Consider the following 27,377-nt stretch of genomic DNA (forward strand, 5'->3'; position numbering starts at 1 on the left):
TTTGGAAAGTCACTGGCACCTTGTGCAGCCCAAATGGGAGTACCTTGTACTGCCAGTGTCCGCTAGGGGTGCTAAAAGCCGTTTTCTCTCTCGCGGGATGCCGTTAAGGGAATTTGCCAGTATCCCTTTGTCATGTCAAGGGTAGTCAAATACCTGGCCGTCCCCAGCCTCTCGAGGAGTTCGTCCACGTGGGGCGTGGGATAGGCATCGAACTTGGAGACCTGGTTAAGACGTCTGAAGTCGTTACAGAACCTCCAGGAGCCGTCCGGCTTGGACATGAGGACGATAGGACTGGACCAGGGGCTATGTCCATGTCCAACATACATTGTACCTCTAGCTCCACCTTAGCACGTTTCGTCTCCGGGAGGCGATAGGGTCGGTCCCTGACTACCAACCCCTGTTCCGTTACAATGTCGTTCTGAATCAGCGCAGTCCAGCCTGGTGCTTCACTGCCCACTTCTGGGACCGACCGGATGGCTCCTTCGAGCTCCCGTTTCTGGTGGGAGTTCAAATTGGGGCCGAGGTTAAGGTTGATTTTCTCCAAAAGAAGGGAGAAGGCTGTTCCGGAGGGGTCTGGATCCTCCCTATCCCTCCAGGGTTTAAGCAGGTTGACGTGGTAGACCCTCTTGCTCGGTTGACGATTCGGCTGAAGAACCAAATAATCAATGAGCCCTTTTCTCTCTTTAACCTTGTAAGGGCCCTGCCAGTGGGCCAATAATTTAGAGTGGGAAGTGAGCATGAGCACCATTATGCGATCCCCTGGTTGAAACTCGCGTAAAGAGGAATTCCTATTGTAATTCTGGGCTTGCGCTGCTTGAACCCTAGACATATGTTCTTTTAGAAGGGGCCGTATTTTCTCCAATCTATCGCGTAACTGTGCGATATGTTCTAAGATGTTGGTGGAGGGAAGCACCTCCCCTTCCCAACCTTCTTTTAAGACATCTAATATGCCCCGGGGTTGGTGTCCATATAGGAGTTCAAAGGGGGAGAACCCAGTGGAGGCTTGTGGCACCTCCCAATATGTGAAAAGCACCAGCTGTAAAGGTTGGTCCCTGTACCTACCGTCTGCGCTGACTACCTTGTGGAACATCTGTTTCAGGGTCTGGTTAAAACGTTCCACCAAGCCGGTCTGTCTGGGGGGTGGTACATCAACGTCCTGAGATGAATAATGTGGAGTAACTTGGCTACCTCCCTGAACGTATCCGAAGTAAAGGGCGTACCTTGGTCCGTCAGGACTTCTTTAGGAATGCTTACTCTGGAAAAAAGACCTACCAGTTCCCGTGTGATATTTTTGAGTTGGCAGCTCGCAGGGGAACTGCTTCAGGGTATCGGGTTGCGTAATCGACCATCACCAAAATATATTTATGACCTCGTGTCGAAGGCTCCAGGGGTCCCACGAGATCGACGCCGATCCGTTCAAAGGGCACGTCAATAAGGGGAATCGGGACAAGAGGAGCGTGGTCCCTCCTAGGTATCTGACGCAGCTGAAAGACTGGGCAGGACTGAAAGAAGCGTCGGACCTCCTTGTTGATCCCGGGCCAGTAAAGCTGGAGTTTCAGTCTCTCCAGCGTTTTTTCGGCCCTGAGATGGGCGCCTAGGAGGTGGGCATGTGCTAGTTCGCACACTTGCCGCCGGTAGGTCCGTGGGACTAGCAACAACTTCCACACCTCGCCTTTGTGTTCTGCAACTTGATATAACAACTCATTGTCTAGCACAAAGTAGGGTCCCGATGGAGTGGAATCAGCTAATGATAAGTTGTTCGCGGACACGACAGCATTCCGGGCAAACTTCAGGGAATCATCATTCCACTGTTCTCTCTTAAACGATGCTGGTGTGAACCAAAATTGATAGTCCACCTCGGCGAGCGGGTCAGGGATAGCTTCGTCTTGACCCAGAACCTCCTCTGGTGGCACTTCTGGGTTGAGGTCTGTCTCTGAAAACAGCTCCCCCGGCCTAGTTGCGTCATCAACAGTCGCTGCGGAGCACGGCATGGGAGGAGCTGGGAGGGGCCCTAGCCCATCCATTACCAGGCCCCGCTTTGGTTTCGGAGTGACCAATCTTGTCCTAGTATAACCGGGAAGGGTGGTTTCGGGTAACAACGCAACAAACATCTCTCTAGGTTTCCCTTCCCAGGTTATGAAGCACTTTGCGGACTTGCATGTCTTGGTCACCCCGTGTATACATGTTACTTTCGAGTTAGGTGCCCGCCATTGTCGCGGTAAAACATAACGGTGAGCAACAATGGTAATGTTACTCCCGGAGTCGAATAGAGCCACCACTGAGTGCCCATTTACTAGTACCACTCCCGTATTACGGACCACCAGAGGATTAGACAGGGCACAGTACCTTTCACCCCTGATCCAGCTGCAGTCCATTGGTTCCAGGTTGAGGGGTCAGGGGTTGACAATATGCCCCACCTCGCTACACTTGAAACAGCGCGGCGGGGTGGGCAGCCTGTCCCTTGGTCTAGTTGAAGCCTCTGCGGTGCAGCGGGTGGGCTCCGGGGTGGCCACCCATCCCTGTTGCACCCCACGAGCCGGCTTCTCAGACCCCCCGAGTTGGTTCACCGACAGTTGTCTCTCGAGTACCTCCAAAAGGCCGTTCATGTCCTTAAAAGGATGCCTTCGGACCTGCTGGGCGAGATAATCAGGCATGGCGTATATAAATGCCTTGCATACGACCTGTTCCACCACGTGTCGAGCCTGGTTAACATCTGGCCGTAGCCAGCATCCGATTTTCCCCCAGTACTCGAAGGCCTGGGCTCTTGTTGGGCCGCTGGGGTCAAACCTCCAGTGCCGCCATTACCTCGCCTGCTGGCCGGAGGCCATGCCATAGCGCTTAAAGATCTCAGCCCTAAGGAGGTCGTATTGGACAGCTTCCTCCTTAGGGAGGTCGTGATAGGCCTGCTGCGCCGGGCCATTCAAGTATGGGGCCAGAATGGAAGCCCACTCTTCCCGTGGCAACTCGTTGCGGCTTGCCGTCCTCTCGAATATTGAGAGGTAGGACTCTATATTGTCTGCGCTCTGGTTGTACTGCCGCTGCCAGCCATCTCCGTGCTTCAGCGAGTTCCGCCGTCGTAGTCGCCTATTCCAGCTCCAATGCTTGGAGTCTGGTGGCCATGGCGTTGAGGACTACGTTCAAGTCCTGCCCTTCTGACATCTTTTATGGGCTTTTGTATCCTGCCGGCTACCCCACTGTAATAAATGAGACTACTCGTCATAAAGGTTTGGGGTTTTTTAGGCCCTGTATACTGCAACAAAAAGGTCTTGTGACTCCTCAAAACAAAAGACAAAATACATTATACACAGAGGGATGGTTGGAGGGACATTATAAAGAGCCGGACCGGAAATTAGTGACGTGGAATGCTGGGAAGGCGAGGTGGTGGATGGGTAGTGGAGGTCATCAACAGGCGACCAGAGGGAAGAAAGGAACCCAGAAGTGATGGCGTTTTGTTTATGCGGGATGGTTCATGGCGGCGGCGCTTCGTCCTTTCTATGGAAATAGAGAGAGAGAGGTTAATACCCCGCCTTTGTCCCCTGGCGCGAGTTGTCGCGATGTGCGTCGGGCCCTTCAGCTGCTCCCCATGCGCTCGTGCATGACACCAGCCATAAGCGCAGACAGTTCAACTATCTTATTTGACAGTGATCAAGCATTTCCCATTACAATAGATGGTGGACCAGTTTTGAAACCTTTTCACCTTGCTTTTACTTTCTTGCTTTTACTGGACATACAGCTTCTGCGGTAAAGAGAAACTGAGCTGCATAGGCACTCGTAATCACAGGGCAAGTAACTGATTACGGGAGTACTTAATACATCCCACTTTTATTTTCTCAGTGTCTCTAACATTTCTATATATTGCAGACATAAGGCAGCCTTCAGGTCCTCTTTGCACCTCCATTCAACTTCACAGCCTGTTTGAAGTGCAGTCAAGACAAGCCGGTGCCTGGGATTTCATGTATTGCCATTTGTCAGTAAATTAAAGATCAATTTAAAATCTATTTATCTGATTTCTAGTGGCTACTATTAGTGACATGTCAGAAACCAGATTTATTCTAATCTTAAATAAGACTAGTAACTAGTGATTAAGTTCAGAAACATAAAGGAGAACTACAGAGCTTCTGCAATAGGCTGCTCCTTGCACAGTGCCCAGAAATTTGTGGATATTATTAGTGTACTTTCTTACTGTTATCAAAATAGGTCCGACAATTATTAATGTACTCAAGTAATGCATTGTCTTCTGTGTAGCTCAGGTGCAAAATTATATTCCACTGCATTACATGATGTATTATAAAATACTCAAGATATGACATCCTTAGTGATGACATCCTGCAATGCTGTTATGCTCTGCCCACTTTATGCAGCTTGTCTGCCTTTGCTCTGATGTTTGAGGGCAGTTGCTTCTGTTGGCCAGTGAATCACCTTCCCTCTTGCCCACTAGGGGAATATCACATGTTACTTCCCAGTCTGAATTTCCCCCTTTAGATCCTGGTTTTTAGGAAATTTGCCAGCATGTAGCTTGCCTGATAATTGAATCTGTTTCTTTGAGAAGGATGTTGAACTGTTTTTTTCCTTCCACAAAAAGGCAACAGCCAGTTAATTTGTTTTACTTTTGTTCAGACAGAGGGTTTGCAAGTAACCCCAAAAAACTGGGAAACCAGCAGAAATTGTTTCAATAACTTTCAAGACCAAATTAACCTTCTGTTGTCACAGATAGGCTTTAAGTTGTTAACCCTTTACTTGTTCTCAGAAAAGCACCTTTGGTATACTGTAAATCTGAAATGTTTTCTGTATTATCAAAATCCTTAAGTGTTCTAGGAATAACTGACATTTCCGTTTTGGGTAACCTAAACATTTTATCTTACCCTCTGGCAGTTTACTGCTTATTTTAGTTCCATTATTCACTTGATGTAAACTACAGTAATCCCTCACTTATCGCGGGGAGATAGGTTCCAAGGCCGACCACGATAACTGAATTTCCGCGAAGTAGGGATACTATATTTATTTAATTATTTAACGTGTATTTGGACGTTTTTAAACCCTCCCTGTATTGTTTACAACCCACCATTTACTCTATTAAAAACAGGGACAACTGCTAAGCAATATGAAATCGGTAGATAAGTTTACACTTACTGTATAGCGAAGTACACGTAGCAGCTTGTAGGCGGTCATGACGTCGTCGACCTTGTTGCAAAGATTCCTAAAGCAGATTCCATCCAGACTACTGCCTTATCACGTCCACTTGCAACTCGTTTTGCACCCTGGTTAAAGGACACTGCGGCCGTAGATCTTACATGCTTTTCCTCCTTTTTAAATAAAGAGAATCGATGTCCTGCAGCGGTGTAGCTGTTCCCTTCCTTCAACATATCCAAAACTTTTACCTTTTCTGCAATCATTTGCATCTTCTGTTGGTGCTTGGACACAGCCCCTGAAGCATTAGCACGTTAATGATGAATGAGTGAGATGAGACTTCCTGGTTAATGCAACACTCCGTCGCTGAGCCAATCAGCAGCACACAGGAACTTAACTGCGTGCTCTGATTGGGTAGCTTCTCAGCCATCCGCCAATAGCATCTCTTGTATGAAATCAACTGGGCAAACTAACTGAGGAAGCAAGTAAACAGACCCATTGTCCGCAGAAACCCACGAAGCAGTGAAAAATCCGCGTTATGTATTTAGATATGCTTACATATAAAATCCGCGAAGTCGTGAATCCGCGAAAAGTGAACCGCGAAGTAGCGAGGGATTACTGTACTTACATTTCAGTAAAAACTAGGAAAATGGGGAAATTCTAAAACTTCTGACCAGTAGTGTATGTAGCACCCAATTTTACTTGATGTTTAAATATATTCTAATAAATATTTTCTTAAAAACCAGTTTTTGAATCTTGACTAATTTGACAGTCCTAATACGGATTAAATTGTTTTATATTGAAAATTGAAAGTGAAATGAATTATTTTTTTCATAGAAAGTAATTACCTTCATGGCAGCCCTTAAGGTACGTCATGACACACTCAGCTTGAAAGCTCTGGCTTAGAAGTATACAAAGACATACTGTATTTATATAGGAGACCTCTCTCTTTGACTTTAGTTTTGTTTTTATTAAACTCATCAAGTGGTATTCCACTTGCTAATCAATCTTTTGTAATTGTCAGACATTTTCTTTACTTTTTAAATTTCAATTTAGATATCCTTTTACAAATATACCTTTATGTTAGTGTACCAAACTATTATTATCTGTGAAAGGCCCTGTTGTTATTGTATAAAGCATCTCTAATTTTGGTCCAGTGTCTACTTCTGCTGCGGTGGGCTGGCGCCCTGCCCAGGGTTTGTTTCCTGCCTTGCGCCCTGTGTTTGCTGGGATTGGCTCCAGCAGACCCCCATGACCCTGTAGTTAGGATAAAGCGGTTTGGATAATGGATGGATGGATGTCTACTTCTGATGTGGAATCCAGTAATCCAGAGATTGGTGACAAAAGATACATAATGTAGTCAAGATGATATTTTAAACTTGTGAAAAACGCTATAAAGTACTAAGTCTTTTAATTTTTCAGCAATGTGTTCTAAGTCAAATCAAGGGTTCCAACTGCCCAGGTGGTAGAAATTAGTCCAGCTTTTCAAGCTTCAGCTGCTGTCAACTAGATCACTGTGAATTTTAATGAAGATCTGATTCCTGAAACATTGCTGTAGTATTTTTGTGCTACAATGCCCATCATTTGAAGAAAGAGAGAAAAAAGTATACCTTACTTTTTTGTACTACAGTAATCCCTCGCTATATCGCGCTTCGCCTTTCGCGGCTTCACTCCATCGCGGATTTTATATGTAAACATATTTAAATATATATCGCGGATTTTTCGCTGCTTCGCGGGTTTCTGCGGACAATGGGTCTTTTAATTTCTGGTACATGCTTCCTCAGTTGGTTTGCCCAGTTGATTTCATACAAGGGATGCTATTGGCAGATGGCTGAGAAGCTACCCCAGCTTACATTTCTCTTTCTCTTGCGCTGACTTTCTCTGATCCTGACGTAGGGGGATTGAGCAGGGGGGCTGTTCGCACACCTAGACGATACGGACGCTCGTCTAAAAATGCTGAAAGATTATCTTCACGTTGTGATCTTTTGTGCAGCTGCTTCCTGAAACGACATGCTGCACGGAGCTTCGCATACTTAAAAGCTCGAAGGGCACGTATTGATTTTTGATTGAAAAACAAACTCTGTCTCACTTTGTCTGCTCCTGACGGAGGGGGTGTGAGCTGCCGCCTTCAACAGCTTTGTGCCGCGGTGCTTCACATACTTAAAAGAAAAACAGCCCTATTGATCTGTTTGCTTTTCTCTCTATCTCTGTGACAGTCACTGTTCCTGACAAGCACTCCTTTGAAGAGGAAGATATGTTTGCTTTCTTTTAATTGTGAGACGGAACTGTCATCTCTGTCTTGTCATGGAGCACAGTTTAAACTTTTGAAAAAGAGACAAATGTTTGTTTGCAGTGTTTGAATAACGTTCCTGTCTCTCTACAACCTCCTGTGTTTCTGCGCAAATCTGTGACCCAAGCATGACAATATAAAAATAACCATATAAACATATGGTTTCTACTTCGCGGATTTTCTTATTTCACGGGTAGCTCTGGAACGCAACCCCCGCGATGGAGGAGGGATTACTGTACTGATTTTTAACCAATAAGTACATGTAATGGGCATCTGTTTTATTTAACACTAGAATTCCTGAAGCTTACAATTTTTTTTTGTTGTCCCTGACATATGCCAAGAATCTCTTAGCTCCTTATCACTGCGCTAATAGCCTGCTTTTGTTTTGCAAATGTGTGGTTTAGCAAAACGCAGCCAGCTACACCTTAGTCAGATGAAGGCATCTGTGTTGAAGTGTTTATTTGGCGATGCATTTGTAAGGAATTATATAGGTAATGAAGTACTGTCACTTGAAATACATGTATTTCATGTTTGTTCTGTGTCTACAAGGACCTGTGTAAATATAGAATGACAGAGGAAATGCTGGGCAAGAAATGCATGCTGAACACACAGCTAAAGCAGAAATTTTTTTCATATTTTGTATTAATAACAACATAATTTTGACGTGACGTGTACGATGTGTGAAGCCCAGATATACAAGATACTCTTTCACAAAAGATATAACAAAATGAGCATGCTTTTATTCAAGAATAAAACTGAGGAAAAAGAAATTGCTCAATTGACATGTTGCTAAAGCCCAACTATTAGTCGGTACAAAATAAAAAACATTCGCATAGGTGTATGTTTGCGAATTTCATTTTCAACCAGTTGTCATAGTGGTAACGCTGGTCTGTCACAGATCTGTGCAGATGACGTAGTGGATAAGCTACTGGTTAGCAATGGTGAAGTGCTAGGTTCAAATCCTGCGTCTTTATATTTAGCACTTTGAGTAGTGAGCTGCTATTATTATTATTATCATTGTAAAGGCCAACCCTGACACAGAAAGGCATAGGACACAGTTATAAAATATATAATTATATTTTTCTTTTTCCCTTGTGGGAAACGCCTTCCCCATTCCCCACAAGTCTTAACACACAGTCCCAAAGCACAATACACTTCTTTTCTTTCTCCTTTTCTTTCTTTTTCATGAGTCTCCCCCCGGCAAGCATTGTTCTCCTCCTCCCGACTCTGGCTCTAGCTAGAAATGGCTGCTGGCTCCTTTTATAATGTACCCAGAAATGCTCCAGATGCTTGATGACCTATTTCCAGCAGCACTTCCAGGTGTGGTGGAAGAGCTGCTCTGTAGGGCTCAGCAGCAGCTACAGAACCCCCTGGTGGTGCCCACGGATCCCAACAGGACTACATCAAACTCCAACTCCCATGAAGCCCTGCGGGAGTCCTAGGCACCGCTGCAACCCAGGGGGGCAGCCTTCTAGCACTCTGGGAAGGTAACGCTCTGAATAAGCTAGCTCCTCTGGTCCTCCCACCGTGGAGGCGTCCTGGCCAGGCAAGGGCTGTGGCTGTCTGCTATATCATATAACAAAAACATACATTTAGTACGAGTCTGTAACATCCTATATAAATTTGTGGTACTAGTAAAAGATGTTACTTTTCCTCACACACAGACATTCATATCAACATGTCATTTGAACGATTTTTTTAATTCAGTTTTATTCTTGAATAAAAACACACTTGTTTTGTTATACCTTTTGTGAAAGTGTTCATTTGATATTTGGACTTCAGTCTTCACACATTCACGTCAACATTTTGTCAATTATTACTATAACATGAGAAAAGTTTTTGCTTTATGTGTACAAAATTTATTTCCTCGCATTTCCTGTCATCCTACATTTACACTGATCGTTATATTTCAAATAACAATGTATTATTTACCCTACACAATTCCCTATACACCTAATCCCAGTTCTGAGAATTTTGCTTCTGAATTGACTTCAGCTGCCTCAGTGGGGATGGGTTAACAGGCTACTTGCTACTTGTGCTGATTGACACATTTGCAAAACAAAGATGCTGCTGACGAGGTGCAAGGGAATTCAAGGTGGCCCGTTATTACAAATATTTTCGTAGGCTTCAGAGATTCTAGTGTTAAAAAAAAAAAAAGCTTGAGCTTTCTTTGACACTCCACTAAGATAAGACTGTACCTCTGACATTATTACCATTAGAAAGTGCTAATGAAGATATATTTTAGATGTGTATATTCTATAAATGTATTTACTGTATTATCAGAATTCCTAGGAATACAGAGGTATTTTATAATGCACCTCAGTGATTAAATAGTTTAAGTGGTTAATTTTCCTGCTCTCAAAATTAAGACTTGAACACCCAGATCATAGATGTCATCCTGATCCATCCTCCTTTGCAGAATCTTGCTTGCCTTACCCTTGTATTGTGGTAGTGTCCAGTATCTAGTCAATTATGAATGTCATGAGACTTGAGAATAGTTATACAGCCTGCTGCCTAATTTTTCTTTCTCTTCTTTGGTCTTTCCAGTGAGATGATCCTGACAGTCCTTGCAGGTACACCCATAGCTTGCACCTTATAGAAATGTGCTGTCATATTTCGACTTCCCTATTAACCCCTTGGTTAGGCAATGCCCCTTCTCACACGTCTTTTGGAAGGTTAATAGCAGGGCTGTCAGATTAAATGTCACTTATTGAATGTAATTGTCAATATATTATAGAACATCTTTTTTAAAAAAGCAAAAACTGTCATTGATTTTATTGTAAAAGAATGTTTTTTTGCTTTTCCTTGCACTGATTTCACCGTTATGTAGATCTGTTAATATACATCACTTCCACAATAAGACTTTAAGTAAGCGTTCTAATTTTTAATCACACCCTTTAATCACACCCTGAATTTTAGGATTTTTTTCTACCCCACTGCTCTGTTCTTGGATCTACAGTGATACTAAGAACAGATTTTTAAATACTTCTAAAACTATTGTCCTGCTTCTTATTTTATTCCGATTTGTTCCTAAAGCTGAATCCCTGCCTTCCTGCTGTTTATGCCAGTACTATTAAGGCATCTGTAGCAGGTTGCAAAATCTGTTTTTTCCTTTATCATTAATGAAAATGGAAAATAACTGCCGTATTTAAGAATTTCCTTTTATTATTACAACAAGTTTAAAATTACTGTTGTAAAAAGTATATTCAGTGTGAGTAAAGCTTATTTATCTACCTTAACTAATATAGGTTTTCACACACCAAACTTGAAGCATATTGCTTAAAGCAGTGAGACATAATTATAAGGTCAAGCATACTGTTGCTGCAACTAGAAAAGTTGGAAAAAGAGAGAAACTCAATTTAGTCCCATATGTTATGCCTTAACCAACTGTTTGCTGTCCGTAGGACTGAACTGCTGTTCCGTCCTGTACAGTTTTAAGCCGTGTTAGCACAACTGATGAACCTCTTACACTTCTTGCAATTAGATTAGTATTCTGATAAATGCCTCAAATTAATTTTAACAGAATTTTTCTAATTTGCTTCTAAATTGTAAGTTTAGCCATCTGATAAATTATAATTAAAATGTGGAGGAAATACTTAAAGGAATACTTCAACCAAAAATGATAGTTTTTTTTAATGTGGTGCTTATCATGTGTTATTTGCAGTGATTGTCATAAAAAATTCTTAATATTACAGTTTCAAGGACATGGTAGTTCAAAGTTTATGAAGAATTGTAGTTATTCGTATTGCAGAGTCCACATGCCATTTATTCAGTTGTATATTAACAAGATTCAAATTACATTTTTGCCAAGGTATTGTTGAATACTTTCACATTCGTGCACTACTCTGATTTTCACAAAGTATTTTTTTAAAATATTTTAAATAAAGGCCCCCAGTCTTTTTGTCACACTCTGCTTCTGCTATTCCATTCTAAGAACAAATTGGCAGCATTTCCCCATCTCTTTCTAGCACTATCTAAATAAACAGCTACTGGCCTTCTTTTTCTCTTAACGTTAATGCATTCATTTTTAGATGTCAGTTGAGGTTTATTAACAATCCCCTACAACCTAAAAGTGAGGGGCTATTTTGGTCACACTCATGTTTTCCCCATTAGTGACAATGATCTGTACCTTATCTGTATATGTATCCGATGTACTAAAGCTATCATACATTTGTAATAATGATATTATGGAATAAAACATGATAAATTGATTATTTTCTATTTTTCATTATCATGTTCTTGAATGAAAACTGAACAACAAAAGGAACACATTCATTTATTGAATATAAAGTTTGTTAGCAAATGTGATGCAAAAACACCTGACATTAGGGATCAATGAAGCTCACTAGCTAATGTTAGCAGCCTCATTACTTTCCTTTGTTGTGTCTTTTATAAATGCATCACAAACTTGCAGGTGCCTTTGTGCTTCTTCTTCATTGAACCAATGATAAATTCTTTGTGGTATGTCAAAACAAATATTATGAAGCCGAAATTAGCAAACATCATGCCTACAGCCTAAATGTCAAAATGTTATGGTTGTTGTAATGGATGAATATCAGATAATAAAAAAGTGGCAGGAAGGAAAAAAATGCATTTTGATTCCTCCCATTCCTAGGAATGAACACAGGTGGGTGAGTTTCACAGGTTTGTGCAGGAGTTAAGAACTGATATGAAGTATATGAAGTAGACTGGTAATGCAATGGCCTTATATCAGCATTACATTATCTTGAATGATCACTTTTTGCAATGCGTTACTCCAAGATAAAATTGAAACATTAGAAACATGCTATATCTTAGTTGTAACAATTGTGCTAAATCTCAGCAATAACTATATCAACTATTCAACAAATTAAAAATGCTCACCTGATATATTAAGTTTAGCAGCAGCCCTTCTGCATACTTTATTGCTTTTGATCAAATCTTTGAAATTGTCTCTTTAAGGTTTTTAACTAACTGTTTGAGCTCCACCAGGAAATAAATAAATAAATAAATGCTGCAAAGATTTGGTTTGTCTGTCCACAGCAGAATGATGAAAGAGGTTGAAAAAAAATTGAACTTTGGTGAAACATACCATTGGCAGATGCAGCATGTGGTATTCACTGCGAACAGGGGGAGAAATTCCCTTTTCCATCTCATTGAAAAACTAATATTTTTTTAATTAATACAGAACACAAAATCAGTTTTTCTGATTAATCCCTTGCTCCATTTACCTGAAATCTTTCAGAACAATTTTGACTCTGTTAGTCTTTGGCAGCTGAAGCATTTTATGAAGCAACTTCTGTTAGTCAAACTTGTACACAATTACACTTCTAAATACAGTAGTAAGAACAAAAATAACTGTAGCAGAAGTATACCAAGAAATTAAGAACAGTGAAACCTAGACCTACAGTATACTAATGGAATCCTAACACAAACATGCATCATGTGCAGAAAAATAAGGTAGGGTTACATTGTATGTTGACAGTTTTTATGTATATTTATATGTATATGTATGTGTGTGTACAGGTCAAATTTCGTTACAACAAGCTCAGTTATAACGAAATTCTCGTTTTTAACAATTTTTTACTTGGTCCTGGCCAATTTCCTATAGAACTAATGTTTAAAAAACCTCATTACAATGAAATCCTTTTTATCTCATGCTAAATGCATTACAATAAAGACATTTTCCTTTCTTCTTTCCTTGGCCCAAAAATCACTATTCAGGAGCTCTGCTGAACTAATTGGGCTAATTGGAGCTAATTGGATTGCATGTTTATTATTCTTCATTTCCTCAACATTCATCACACTCTTGCATCTGAGTGGAGCTGGAGAAGGGTATTCCAGTGGATCAGAGACATGTGGGAGGGATCTGTCTGTCTGTCGATCAAATTTGACTTCAGCTCTATTTGCAGAGCTCTGGGGGTCTGCAGGTAGACTCTTATCAGTGAATCAAGTGTAATTGGGGGTTGTGGAGCCCACAGGTTGGAAAATGCTGCATTAGGTGACATAGTTGTCCACCCAGGGTGCTGTTTATGAAAATGAATGGTTGCGCACTCCAGATACCAAAGGATGCCATTAGTGTAACTCAAGTTGTGATCACTCAAGAAAGTCTGTGTTATATACACAATTTTTTGTAAGTAATAGGGCACCTGTTCTGGACAGTGAGGAGTCCCCCACTACCTCGAAATTTAATAATACTAACTGCTAGCTAGCTAGCTAGATAGATAGATAGATAGAAAGAAATTTATTTGACCCCTGGAGGAAATTTTTCTTTACAGAAGCTCTTTAAATAAATAAATAGGTAGATAAGTTAAGTAAATAAATAAATATACATACACACTTTGGTCTGAACACACACAAGAATTACTATAAAGCGCTGCAGTAAGAAGACCTGGGTTTGCTTCCCGGGGTCCTCCCTATGTGGTGTTTGCATGTTCTCCCCGTGTCTATGTGGGTTTCCTCCGGGTGCTTTGGTTTCCTTCCACAGTCCAGACATGCAAGTTAGGTGCATTTGTGATCCTAAACTGTCCCTAGTGTGTGCTTGGTGTGTGTGTGTGTGTGTCCTGCGGTGTGCTAGTGGCCTGCCCAGGATTTGTTCCTGCCTTGCGCCTTGTGTTGGCTGGGATTGGCTCCAGCAGACCCCCGTGACCCTGTGTTAGGATATAGCGGGTTGGAAAGTGACTGACTGACAAAAAAATTCAAAAGAAAGAAAAGTTATGACTTGGTTATCACAGTCACAGTTGAGACATTATGCAAGCATATTGCTGTTGGTATAAAGGAGCACCAGTAGAACTTGTTTGACACACTTCATTCCAACAAGTAATGTCAAGTAGAAGAAGTACCTCTTTATTAGTGCATTCTGAAAATGATATTTCCACCCTACAATTTTGAGTTAATTTCTTCATGTACATCAGTCCACCCATATTTCTTCTTACCTGATTACTTAATCCTTTAAACTGTCATGCTGTTAGTGTTTATTTTTAATCTTTAATTTTGTAAGCAGCTTGTTTAAGATTCTTTAAGCAGTGGACTACATAAAACTAACCCTCTGAAGGAGCTGAGTTGCCTTTTTCAAGTTTTTGTATTAAAAATCAGATAAATGAGGCAGCCCTGTATTATAACATAGGTTAAGTTAAAATGTAATATTTAATTTGAACAAAGTTACTGCTTCCTAATGATGTCTTTTTATTTTTAACACACTGCACAGACATTCCTGCTACAAAATGGATGACAATGTGACCAGATATTTACAGCTTACTCTCCTCTCTCAACCACATATGCAGTATTTTACATTGCCTTTGCAGACAGCTGTTTACATGCCCCAAATATGGTGGACTTCTCTAAATTTCTGTTGGTTTCTGCAGTCTGTCACTCATGGTGTGTTACTGTTTTTCTTATTTTGTCCCCTAGACATTGATGAATGTGACAACGAGTTCAATGGAGGCTGCGTTCATGAATGCAACAACATCCCAGGGAATTACCGGTGCACATGTTATGATGGCTTCAGGTTAGCTCATGATGGCCACAATTGTCTGGGTAAGGCTATTTTGTTTTATGACATTGCTGTCTCACAAATGCACAGATTCAAAATGTCTTCTTTCAGCAACTTCAAATTGCACATCCAAGGTTAACCTTACTAGGAGGAAGTAAGAATTGCATGCCGACCTCTGAACTTAAGGCAAAAGCATTATTTGCCAAGCAGGGAAATTACAAGAAAGTCATTCATGGCTTCAGACACATCGAAAAAAGCAGTATGTACAACACCAAAGAACTTGTCCGGAAGCCAAGTGTAATCACTGGGAAAGCCAAATTAAAAATAAGCTTCAGCTTTTCCCACTGGCCTTTAACTATTTATTAAGAATCTAACTAATAATGAAACTGTATGAGTAGTAGCACTTGGAATGTTTTAAAGACAGCCTGCATCATACACCAAAAAAAAAAAAAAAGTTATACCCTGCTGTCTGAAACGATACAAGGTGTCTGCAAGAGTAGCCTGCCTCAGTGGCTGTAGTCTGTCCATGAGTTTTTAACAGATGATTCCAACAGAAAGCTTTAGCTAAATTGAGATTGTACTCTAGCACTTAACTCTGCTTGAAAGTCACTGTTATCGGCTCTATCTTTATTCACTACTGAAGGAGTACCTCAACTTGTGCCTCTTTCATAGTAAGACTCTCACCTTGTTTCCACATATGGGCCAAAAATGAATTTGGGGTCCATAATCAAATTATTGCTGTACTGCTGACATCCTTGATCATTGCTCCTATTTTACTTACAAGAGTAATCTGTCACAGTAACTCAAGATTTTTCCTCTGATGAATAATTAAACATATCTCTTTACTAATATTAAGCAGTTATGTTGTCTGGAACACCAGAACAAATCAATCACCCTCATATTTAAATTAGCTGGCCAATTATCACAGTTTTGTGTCTCTGCATTCTTTATTTTGTGGCTTTGCTTTAGCTTATCAGAGCTACTTGTAGCACTGTAGCTCAGCTCTTATTTTGTTAAGAACTGAATTGCCTCATTTAGAGTAAGATTTATCTTATTAAAGGGCTGCTGTACCAAACTATCTGATGAATTCAATCTTTTTTTAATAGCATAATTGTGATCTGTGGGAATTTAATAGCCTAATAGGAATCTGTGGTATCCGGGGTGAACTTCTCCAGGCATGTGGTAAGGCTGTCTTCCTGGCATTGCAAGCAATTTTTGCTTCTATTTGGGAGATGGGCGTCACCCCAACTGAAGGGAAAACTGGACTTACCTGGAAGGGGAAGGGTGATCGCCTGATTGCGGCAGCTACAGGGGGATAACACTGCTGCCGGGTAAGGTCGTTGCTAGGGTCATCCTCAATAAGATCTGTGATCACTTGCTCACCTACCAGTGACCGGAGCAGTCTGGTTTTTATGCCTAAGAGGTCTACCATCGACCACATCCTGGCACTGAGTGTTCTAATGGAGCGCAAATTCAAATATCAGCAGAGTTTCTTGCAATCGTTGTCGATTTTCATAAAGCGTTCCACTCAGTTGATCAAGCTGCCCTTTGGGACATCCCGAGACTTCACGGGATCCCCTCAAGGTTTCTGGATATCATGACCATCATATACACTGGTACTGTGAGTGCTGTGCAGAATGGAGGCTGAACCTCTGCATTTTTCCCAGTTGATTCTGGTGTTTGTAGGGGTGTGTTCTTGCTCCTACTCTATTCAATCTTACATGGAATGGGTGTTAGGCAAGGTCGTGGAGTCCAGTGGCTGTGGGGGCATCTGTTGATGAAGAAAGATTCACTGACCTTGATTTTGCTGACGATGCTATGAACTTCGCAGAGTGAATGGAGGCTCTTATTGGGGCTCTTGAGAGACTGAGTGAGGAGTCTGAGTGTCTGGGCTTTGTGAGTGTTCTAGATAAAAACCAAGATCCAGGTCTTTAATGACCTCTTAGGTACAGCCATCAACAGTGTGTCTATCTGTGGAGAGAGTGTCGACCTTGTCGAGAGGTTTACTTGCCTCGGCAGTGACATTCATGTCTCTTGTGGCTGTCCTGTGAAGTCAGTAGACGGATTGGGAGAGCATGGGGGGTCATGAGGTCGCTGGAAAACGGTGTGTAGCGCTTCTAATATCTATTCAAATGGACAAAGGTCCAGGGGCATCATGCATAACGCCGTGTGTAGAATTCACAGTAAAACATGGCGTACAGACAAAAGTGGAAATGTGTGTACGCACAAAAAAATCCCATCGTAACTAAAGTAGCATTTTAAATGCTTCTTTCTATGTGTTCTTTTATGTGCTCTATGTGTGTGAATCACTACGTGCTTCTTATACGGGCTTTCTCTTCTGCTGACAGGACACAGAATACATTACATTCATGATATTACAGCTCTCTGAACAATTTAAATATTAAGATGTATACTTGATATCATTTTCATAATGATAGGAATTAAAGCATGTATTAATCATGGGGACACGGTGATGCAGTATTAGCAATGATCTGGCGCCCCGTCAAGAGATTGTTCCTGCCTCCCACAAGATGCTTGCTGCGCTGTGCACGACCTTCAATGAAATCATTTATTGCAGCAGTACTGTCTCTCTCAAAATGTACTAACCTCCAATTCCTGTCCTTCCTTTTCTTTCTCCAAGTAACCAATCGCCACACGATCAGCTCTGTAATAGATGCTAAGCCATCTGTAAGCTTAGAACGCCGATTCTTCAAAACTTTTATGAAACATTGAAATATCTTCATAGTACATGTTTAATTATTCCATCCATCTATCCATCCAGGGTCGTGCCAATTCCGGCAACCATACAGGGCAAGGCAGGAACAATCCCTGAATGGGCACCAGCTTGTTGCTGCCGCTGTCCACTGTGTCCTCACATGTTTAATTATTAACAATATACATTATTTTAATGACGTTTGAAACATATCTGTATAATGTAATAAATATGCTTTACTGCATTTCATCTTAAAAATGATATCAAGAGCTCCAAGAAGATAGCGCTTGGAAATCTAAATCGACTTAGAAGCCAGTCATCTTCATATGTAAATACGTGCTTTATAAAGTGTTGAGCAATATTATAATTGTAGTGCAACTTTACAGTGAGGTGATTGTAATTATAAGTACAAACAGTTCTACCAGGAACAATTGATGGACTGATTTGAGTGCATTTAGAGCTCTTGGGATGAAAGTGTTTCTGAACCGCAAGGTCCCTACAGGAATGGTGTTTGCCGTACTGTATGGGAGAGTTTCAAATAGACTGTGTGCATGGCTGAGACAACGTGTGCTTGATGCTGTATCTCGATAATCCAATCAGCTGCTGTACAGCTGTCATTCCACAGTCAGATACAGCGGGTGATATATTCAGCGGTGCACTGAGAGTAACAACACTAAAGCAGCTATAGTATTTGGAATAGTTTGAACATTCTGTGCACCATTATATGGTTACGGGTTGATTACAATCAGATGCCTTAAACTAATAAACAATATGCGGTTAATTTCAGTGCATTTGATAAAGCCGCGTCAGGGATGTGAATCTAAAAAATAAAGGGAAACCACGCAGGAACAGTAGCACTACTTTGACACTGGGTGCCGCCAGTTTGCAAAACTTAGTGGAGAACTTCCATCACTGCTTAAGTGGGCATACACAACATTTTTGTGCATACGCGGTTTATATATGAGGCCCCAAGTCTTTAGAGTCCTGGTGCTTCTTGTCTTGCTACATGGTTGCGAGACATGGATGCTATCCAGTGACCTGAGATGAAAACTGGACTCCTTCAGTACAGTGCCTCTTTGGAGAATCCTTGGGTACCGCTGGTTTGAATTTGTGTTGAATGAGCGGTTTCTCTTAGAGTCCTGAATGAAGCACGTTTACCTGTATTGTGAGGGACGGTCAGTTACAGCACTATGGCCATGTGGTACAATTCCCCAAGGGTGATCCAGCTCACAGGATCCTCATCGTTGAGGACCCGAGTTGCTGGACCAGGCCAAGGGGACGCCCACGTAACACCTGACTGTGGCAGATAGATGGTCATTTCCAGAGGGTGGGACTGGACTGCGTGTCTGCTTGGGGGTTGCCAACCAGGATCCCAAGCTGTTTCGTTGTGTGGTGGGTGCGGCAACGCACCGTACTGGTGCATGCTCCCCAACCTGACCTGATCTGAACTAACTGGCTAAACTGTGTTTTGCCACTGTTATTGTCTTGTGATCTTTGTTTGTCTTATCCATATTTCTTAGAAATAATGTGACTTGGGCTATTTGTATTCTCCCTGGGTTTCCAGACCACCTTATTTATTAAGAAAACTCAGTATTACATCTGTCTCTTCATTTTTGAAGTCGGTGTTCACCTCATCAACACTTTCAATTTTTTAAGCTATTTGTGCGTTAATTGTAACTTTTATGCTCTGTCTGTCCTCATGCATGATAAGCGCCTTCTCAAGTCTGTCCTTACTACTACATGACTTCTGTTTGGTTAAAACCCAGCTATGCTTGGAATTATTGTTAACAAGGAACCACATGTGTTATTTTGTTTAAAACTGGCCATCGATCTATATGTTCACTCTTTATTTCTTTAGATGCAGCATGGAACACCCCATCACTGTCTCAAATTACCTGGTGCAGGTCAGTGACTCATCTGGGTCTTAGAAGGACATTTCTGATGTGTAGTCCATTTGCAGATATTTCCCTTTTGACAGACTGTGTGGTGGATTGCCGGCTTCTTATTCTGGCCCTCACCCCCAGGCCGCCAGGAGGAGCTCTCCGGACAGCACGAACGTGCCCCGGGTTCCAGCAGGGCCTCATGGACTTTGTAGTTTCTACACACAGCCCTGCTGGATACCTTGGGGGCCACCGGGAGTCGCTGTAGGGGGGCTCGTGGGCTCTTATGTGCCCTATAACCCGGGAGTATGTCATGGTCACATGACAGGAAGAAACGACGTGCTCCCGGGGTGAAGAAAAGGACTGTTTACCCTGACCTGAGGAATAAGGACTTGTGGGTTTTGGACAGGAACCACTTCCGGGTCAGGGGATATAAAAGGACTTCAGGAAAGCCCAGACGGTGAGCTAAGTGGCTAAGTGTCTGGGCGAGGAGGAGAGAGAATTGTATTGTTGAGAGTTTGTATAAGTAGTGTGGAGTGGAGGGTGCTTTGTGCACAGTATAGTTTTAAAATAAAGAAGTATTGTGCTTATACCTGGTGTTTGGAGTGGTACCTGAGGGTCCAAGAGGTGGACAAAAAGCCTTATCTGCTACAACTGTTAAAGCAAGTATATGATGGAGAATTTCCCCGATTACTCTAGATTTTTGACAGAGAAGCAGCACTCTGCCAACATATACAAGACTGCTGCGCTGACTTGCAGAGCTGTGTGTCTGGGAGGCTTGCACTGGGAATTTCCCTAGCTGGGCTAGGCTGGTTGAGTGGTGCTAAAGAACCCTGTATTTGTGCAGCTTTGATGAGTGTCAGACTTCAGACTGAACTGCCTGAAGTAGTTAATAAATCTTTCACTTACTCTTTCTTTAATAGTTTAATTAATGGTGCTTAACAATGCCTACCATTTCTATTCACAGTATATCCTATATCCATAGCATGAAAAAGCTAGAGATAAATGGTTGAGAAAAATGAAAATAATAATAATAATAATGCAGTCTTTAAAGTAGTCTCTATTTCATAGCATGTGGTTTTGTATTTACATTTTAAGTTTAATCAACTTATACAGCTTTGTGTAATGGTTGCTCCAAATAAAGATGGCACTCACTAATCATGGTTTCCCAAATATACTGTATTTGTCTTAATGCTAACTTATCTTTATCACTTTGATTTGCATGTCTGTTTTACTTCTAAGTAATGCTACATATTCAAAGGAATACCTACTGAGTTTTCATGCTCTTTTCCTAACACAGCCTCTAGAGCAAACACAAAAGTCTTATCTAACTAGGAAGAATATAGCAATAGAGTCCAGCTACAAGTGCTGTTGTAAAAAATATGTTTCAGAGTAGAGATTTTTTTATGTAGGTGGGTTAATAGTAATTGTGATTAACTGGGTTTCCTTCTATGCCAGGTTGCTACCTTATGTCCGATGCTACCAACGAATTATGTGAATTCATTAATGGATTGTAAGATTCATAGTGATTTTCTCAGGGAACATATAAATCAAAGCACATGGAATACTATGTACTAAATGTTTCTTGTTAGACAGCACATCAAAAGATACTAACTTTTCACTTGTTTACTTAAATGCACTATGCATATATAAATGCATTAACTACTATTAGCATAATTTTGTGAGGGTGTTGGTCCTAGAATTATTGCTGCAGCTAAAACGTAACCAGTATCTACTTTGAAGCAGCCCTATGAAGAGTTTAGTGCCTTTTGATGCCATATTTCCAGTGTAGCTGGGTACGAGAATGACGGGTATCAGCTGGGTCATTCGTTTTATTTGTCCATGGACAGTCGAATGTAATTCAAAAGAAACAACTTTGGTGTCATCCTGGAGTCGGGAGAATAAACAAAATAAAGTTGCTGAGTTTCTGTCATTGCTAGTGGAGCTCCATTTAGCGGTTCATTCGAGTCAGTAATGATGCCTCCTTTTGGGACGCCTAGGTTTTCATGGCAGCTGGACTGTAAGGGGTGGGTCAAATGTCTTTCCTGGGAGGCTTCTCATCTTCTACAATGATGTTAAAGTTTCAGTTAAACTCAGCACCAGCTGGTGATCAGAAAACCTTAAAAAACATAATAATATGAGGATAAAGGCTAGTAGGATCTGTCCACTTTGTTTAAACACGATACACATACATTATTTCAGGTATAAAAGAGTGACAAAAGACAGAAAAAGTTAGGGTAGACACCTCTTATACTTGGTATAAATCTGCTATAACTGAAGTACAGAGTAGTTGCTAAGGACTGAGTCCAAACAGAACTTAACAAGCATTGAGAATTGGCAGGCTTTTATAGAGTGCGGTTTTTGCTTTTTTTATTTCTATTTGAGATATCATGTATTATAAAAAAGTATATTGGTACAGTAATCCCTCCTCCATCGCGGGGGTTGCGTTCCAGAGCCACCCGCGAAATAAGAAAATCCGCGAAGTAGAAACCATATGTTTATATGGTTATTTTTATATTGTCATGCTTGGGTCACAGATTTGTGCAGAAACACAGGAGGTTGTAGAGAGACAGGAACGTTATTCAAACACTGCAAACAAACATTTGTCTCTTTTTCAAAAGTTTAAACTGTGCTCCATGACAAGACAGAGATGACAGTTCCGTCTCACAATTAAAAGAATGCAAACATATTTTCCTCTTCAAAGGAGTGCCCGTCAGGAGCAGAGTCTGTCAGAAAGACAGAGAGTAAAGCAAACAGATCAATAGGGCTGTTTGCTTTTAAGTATGCGAAGCACCGCGGCACAAAGCTGTTGAAGGCGGCAGCTCACACCCCCTCCATCAGGAGCAGGGAGAGAGAGAGAGAGAGAGAGAGAGAGAGCCAGAGTAAAACAAAGTCAAAAATCAATACGTGCCCTTTCAGCTTTTAAGTATGCGAAGCACCGTGCAGCATGTCCTTCAGGAAGCAGCTGCACACAGAAGGTAGCAACGTTCCTATCGTCTAGGTGTGCGAACAGCCCCCCTGCTCACACCCCCCTACGTCAGTGCAAGAGAGAGAGAGAGAGAGAGAGAGAGAAAGTAAGTTGGGTAGCTTCTCAGCCATCTGCCAATAGCGTCCCTTGTATGAAATCAACTGGGCAAACCAACTGAGGAAGCATGTACCAGAAATTAAAAGACCCATTGTCCGCAGAAACCCGCGAAGCAGCGAAAAATCCGCGATATATATTTAAATATGCTTACATATAAAATCCGCGATGGAGTGAAGCCGCGAAAGGCGAAGCGCGATATAGCGAGGGATCACTGTACTTCTAAAATTATAAACTACTATGTTAGAACAAAAGAGCAAAAGATTTTAAAGAAAAGGAAAAGACCTCTAAATATCAGCAGAAGTCTAAGTCAGTCAGTGACACAGCCTGTTGCAACTCGATGAAGAGGAGACAAACTGATCAGCCAAGCTTGTACCTCTCTGGAGAGCTCCAGGCAGGCATGTGGAGCTGCAACTAGCACAGTCATCAGCGAGGTTGGAAGCTGGGCTAGAAGTGTGAGCTCATCAGATTAATGCTGCAAAGCAAAACTAGGCAGTCCTTCATCATCTTCATCTGAAACTTTGTGTCACATGCATACTCAGTGTCACCCTGGCACGCACACCAACAGGCTTCCAGATTAGTATGCAGAAGATAGTGCAGAAAATGTTGATAATTTATGATAATGATAGAAATGAACATAAGGCAGCAGAAATACCTGAATGATTTGTGTTGAGAGATGAAGGATCAAGAGAAATGCTTAAGTAATAATCACTTCATGGTAAAGCTAAGAAAATACTTCTTGAAAGAAAGTTAAAGTAGTAAAGAAAATAACAACAATAACAATAAAATGAGTACTTTTGCAACATAACTGAAGAATCTGAAACATATGCTCACAACCTGCATTGAGTTAATTGAAATATGCCAACAGAAGAATAGTTTCTTTAGAAAGTGAATGTTAAGCACACCATAATAAATTTGTGATGTCTATAAAGATAGATGCTTTATGATTAGATTTGACAAACTCAGTGATAAAGAAAATCTGCTACTTCAAATCAGGTAGAAAAAAGGAAATTTTGTTTGAAAACAAATCAATTTTTTATTTCTGAATTTATTTGCTATGACTGCTGGAAGAGGGCTGCATTTAACTGAATCAAGCAGACTAAGCAAAAAGCAGGTATCAGATACAGCCTTTTGTTCTCAGTTAGGCTCAAAGTGATTGTGACGTCACACTCACGTCTACAACTCTGCTAAGGAAGTTGAAGAAGTGTTAAAAAGAATAATTCCCACAATTTTCAAAACATGATCAGGTCCTATCAATGAACAAAGCAGAGATTGTGAATGTGCTGTCTGAAATTTGTTTTAAGAGATTGTCAGTAATGTCTTTTGTCAATGTCTTGCCAGCCTATAATGTATATTGTGAATAATGTAAACTTTTTTTTCTGTTTTTTTCCCTTTATGAAAAAAGTCATTTTGATCACTTCTGATCACTTATAAGTGACATACTAGTATATACAGTATCACAGTACAGGTAGTCTCCAGGTTACGGACACTTGACCTACGACTTACGAACGAGGCAACAGCTGTGACACATGTGCCTCATTAACTGCCGCTCCGTCATCTTTGGCCGGAGGACGCTGCAAGTAGTGGCTGGAGGGGTGTGATTTCGCAGCTCACGCAGTGTAATGTCCCTGTGTCCCTCGGGCGGCTCCCGGCGGCAAGCGAGTGTTGACCCGTGATCCATAGTCACTGGGGCCACAGCTATCGCTCGTGTGCAGGACGGAGGGTTAATGGGGTGGTTCGCTGTCCGCCCACTACGCCGCCGCAGCTACTGCTCCTGACTGGACGCAGGCTGGATGGAGCGGAGTAGGGCGTTTCACTGCCCGCACACTACACACGGCTCCCCCCGAATCGTTTTCGGTGGGGGGCTGGTAATGCTGCAAGCGGTGACCCAGTTGTGGCTGAACGGAGGCCATTGAGGGTGAACAGGGCGGCGGTGGGTAGCATTGTAGTGTGCTTCGGGTGGCTGCCTGTTGAATGGGGGCGGTGGTGGGCGATTCACTACACGCCTTTGGCCGCACCGTGTTCATTTCATGTTGTCATTATGGAGTGTTGTGTGTAGAATTCTGAGGAAAAAAATGAATTTAATCCATTCTGGAATAAGGCTGTAACATAACAAAATGTGGAAAAAGTGATGCGCTGTGAATACTTTCTGGATGTACTGTATTTTATATAATTTCACTAGCACAATCAGTATTTTGCATTTTGCATGCAGTGTGCTTTACAGTTTCTTGAATCCTTCTTTTTGTACAGTACAGACAGGTACTTTACATGGTTGACACCAGGGAGCAATCTGTAAAGGGGTGATTGAAATTCTGAGGGGGGTAGTAGAACACTGGTGAAATTTTACTTTCACTTGCAGTCCCACAGAAAGTGAAGAAACATCGCACTATTATAATTTGACATTATAAATTAATATTTTGCATTTTATTATTTTATTATCCTATAATGGTTGAACAGATTGCTGGTTTACAGTCTTCCATCAAAATTATATACGTAAAGACAATTTTTCCACAAATTTATATTATGGTCAATCCTATGGTCCTCAACATTCACGTATTTAACTTTTGCTATTTCAAGCATTCACACGATTTTATTAGTAATCTTATTTTTACTTTAACTTCGGCAACTGTGCACATTCCTGGGCTTCGTGGTTATAAGAAGTAGAGACGAAAATGAGAGTTGGGGTGCATGCAAGTTTAGGGAGTGGCTAGTATCCTGCTAGGTGCTTCACTGGTCTTGTTCACTATACCATTGTAGAGTAAAGAGTTATCCATGCATTTGTTGCCTATTTTCATTGCTTTGCTTAAAAAATCAAGTTTTTTGTGTTACAGTTATGCCCCTAAAATGTAGTGCAAGTCCTTTGGGCTCTAAGCCATGTGTGCAGTCAATAATGTGGCATAGTGAGAAAATAGAGATGTTAGGTAAGCTTTGTAATTGAGTATCATCAGCAGAGAGCAGTTGGCTAGAGACATTGAGGCTGCTGATCCCATTATTGATCGCAGCCTAAAGGTTAAATGTCATCTTGCCTCTGCTCTGCTCCCATATTCAGGAACCCTTAACACTAGAATTACCAGAGCCAACGAAAAAACTCGTAAATCCGGCCCACCTTAAATCCCTTCGCACCTCTCTGTCAGCGTCTTTTGTCTTCTAAATGTGTCGAAAAGCCCAAGCAGCAAGCAGCCTCCTAGACCATCCCCCCACCGCCTCAGAACGGGCAAGAAGTTCTCCCAGTTCCTGCCTTGATTGATTATCTGGGAGTGAGTTACCCAGAATTGTAAGGGGAAATAATTTCATGTGTGTTTTGTGTCTACAACAATCTATGTAAACACATCGTTAAACATGTGTTTTTTCATGTTTTAGCAATAAATGACAAAATGTAAACATGAACTGTATAATGTGTGAAGGCTGATGGCCAAATATGAAATAAACACTTTCACAAAAGGTACAAGTACAATACAACAGCTTCCGTGGTGCAGCGGTTAGATCTGCCGACTTATAATCCAGAGGTCGTGAGTTCGAAACCATCTCCACTGCAGATTTACCATTTGAGTAGTGAGTTACTGTTATTGTTAACATTATACAATAGAAACATACATTTAATTTGTGTCTGTAACAGCCGGTGTAAATTTATAGTACTTGTAAAACATAGTGGTTTTTTTTTCACTTTTATTCTCTCAGTCACAATCACGGTACAACATAACCCCCCAAAACAATCTGACCACTTTTTATCTGAAACTGGGAATAACTGTAGATGTAAGTGGTGTTTTGAGACAATGGAACTGGAAATTCTCTGATCTGGAGGGATAAAAGCTGACACACAAATGCTGGTGAATCTGCCTTCTTCGTATCTCACCGTCACTTGAAATTTTTTTTATTCAGTTTTATTGTGTATTCCTGCTCAAGCTGAGTTAGTATGCACCTTATGGTCCATGATGTCAAAGCCGCACTGACAAAAAAAACCCAGAGACATAGGTATATATGATATTTGGAATAACTCATTTTATGACCTGTATACAGTAGTACATTTTGGAAAACATTGTGGCACTGATGCAACATTATTCATATAATTCATATTCATTCGCATGCCTTCTTGCACTTGTAATCAGTGACCGCGTTTTTTTTTTCTTCCATTTTGCCATTCTGCACATGTTGCTGTATGGTGGTGTTTCTTATGTACTCCAGGACGTGCAGAGGAAAGAATAGTACAGAGAGGTCAGTTCCGCGCTATATGCAATCATCAGATTCAAATGTTAACAGTTCCCACACACTTCCTACATTTACGACATGTGTACCTGTTGCAATGTACATACTTCTCTCTGTGCTGTGGTTACTATTACACTAAAGGGGCTGGGGAAACGGCAGTCTTGGAACAGAAGCTTGTCAATGTTGCATCCTCTTTTGCTTTATCCATTTTCTTTTCTTGTAAGAAGCGACTACGAAGCTCCTCTGCAAGGTGAGCCATGAACACTCTTCTTTTCTCAGTGGCCCCCGTGCATGCCTTGCACAGTACATGCGCGTTCAGCGCTGCCAGGTCAAGCGTGTTATAGCTCACAGCAACTGGCCACCCGCGTTTTACATTATCCTGATTACTTGCAGGCAGTTTGTTTGTGTATCCAAGCTGTTTCTAGCTTGCTCAGCCTTTTGCCCACATGCATGTTGCATATAGATAACCTTACCTAAGTTTAACACTAGAAATACCAAAGCCTACGAAAAAACTCGTAATCCCGGCCCACCATAAATCTGTTTGCACCTCTCTGTCAGTGTCATTTGTGTTGTAAATGTGTTGATCAGCACAAACAGCAAGCAGCCTGGTA

At 41.4% G+C, this 27,377-nt stretch overlaps 1 protein-coding gene across 5 annotated transcripts in view; it reads left to right on the plus strand.

Moving 5' to 3' along the window:
- The window catches only part of scube3 (signal peptide, CUB domain, EGF-like 3), a 458,024-nt gene that overhangs the window by 167,851 nt on the left and 262,796 nt on the right, over positions 1 to 27,377 (plus strand). For all 5 annotated transcript variants that reach the window (XM_051924638.1, XM_051924639.1, XM_028797022.2 and 2 more), the window contains one exon: positions 14,807 to 14,932. In XM_051924638.1, the coding sequence (XP_051780598.1) occupies positions 14,807 to 14,932 (126 nt within the window). The remainder of the gene's footprint in view (positions 1 to 14,806; positions 14,933 to 27,377) is intronic.

The sequence above is a fragment of the Erpetoichthys calabaricus genome, chromosome 3 (genome assembly GCF_900747795.2).
Source record: "Erpetoichthys calabaricus chromosome 3, fErpCal1.3, whole genome shotgun sequence".
Lineage (NCBI taxonomy): Eukaryota > Metazoa > Chordata > Cladistia > Polypteriformes > Polypteridae > Erpetoichthys > Erpetoichthys calabaricus.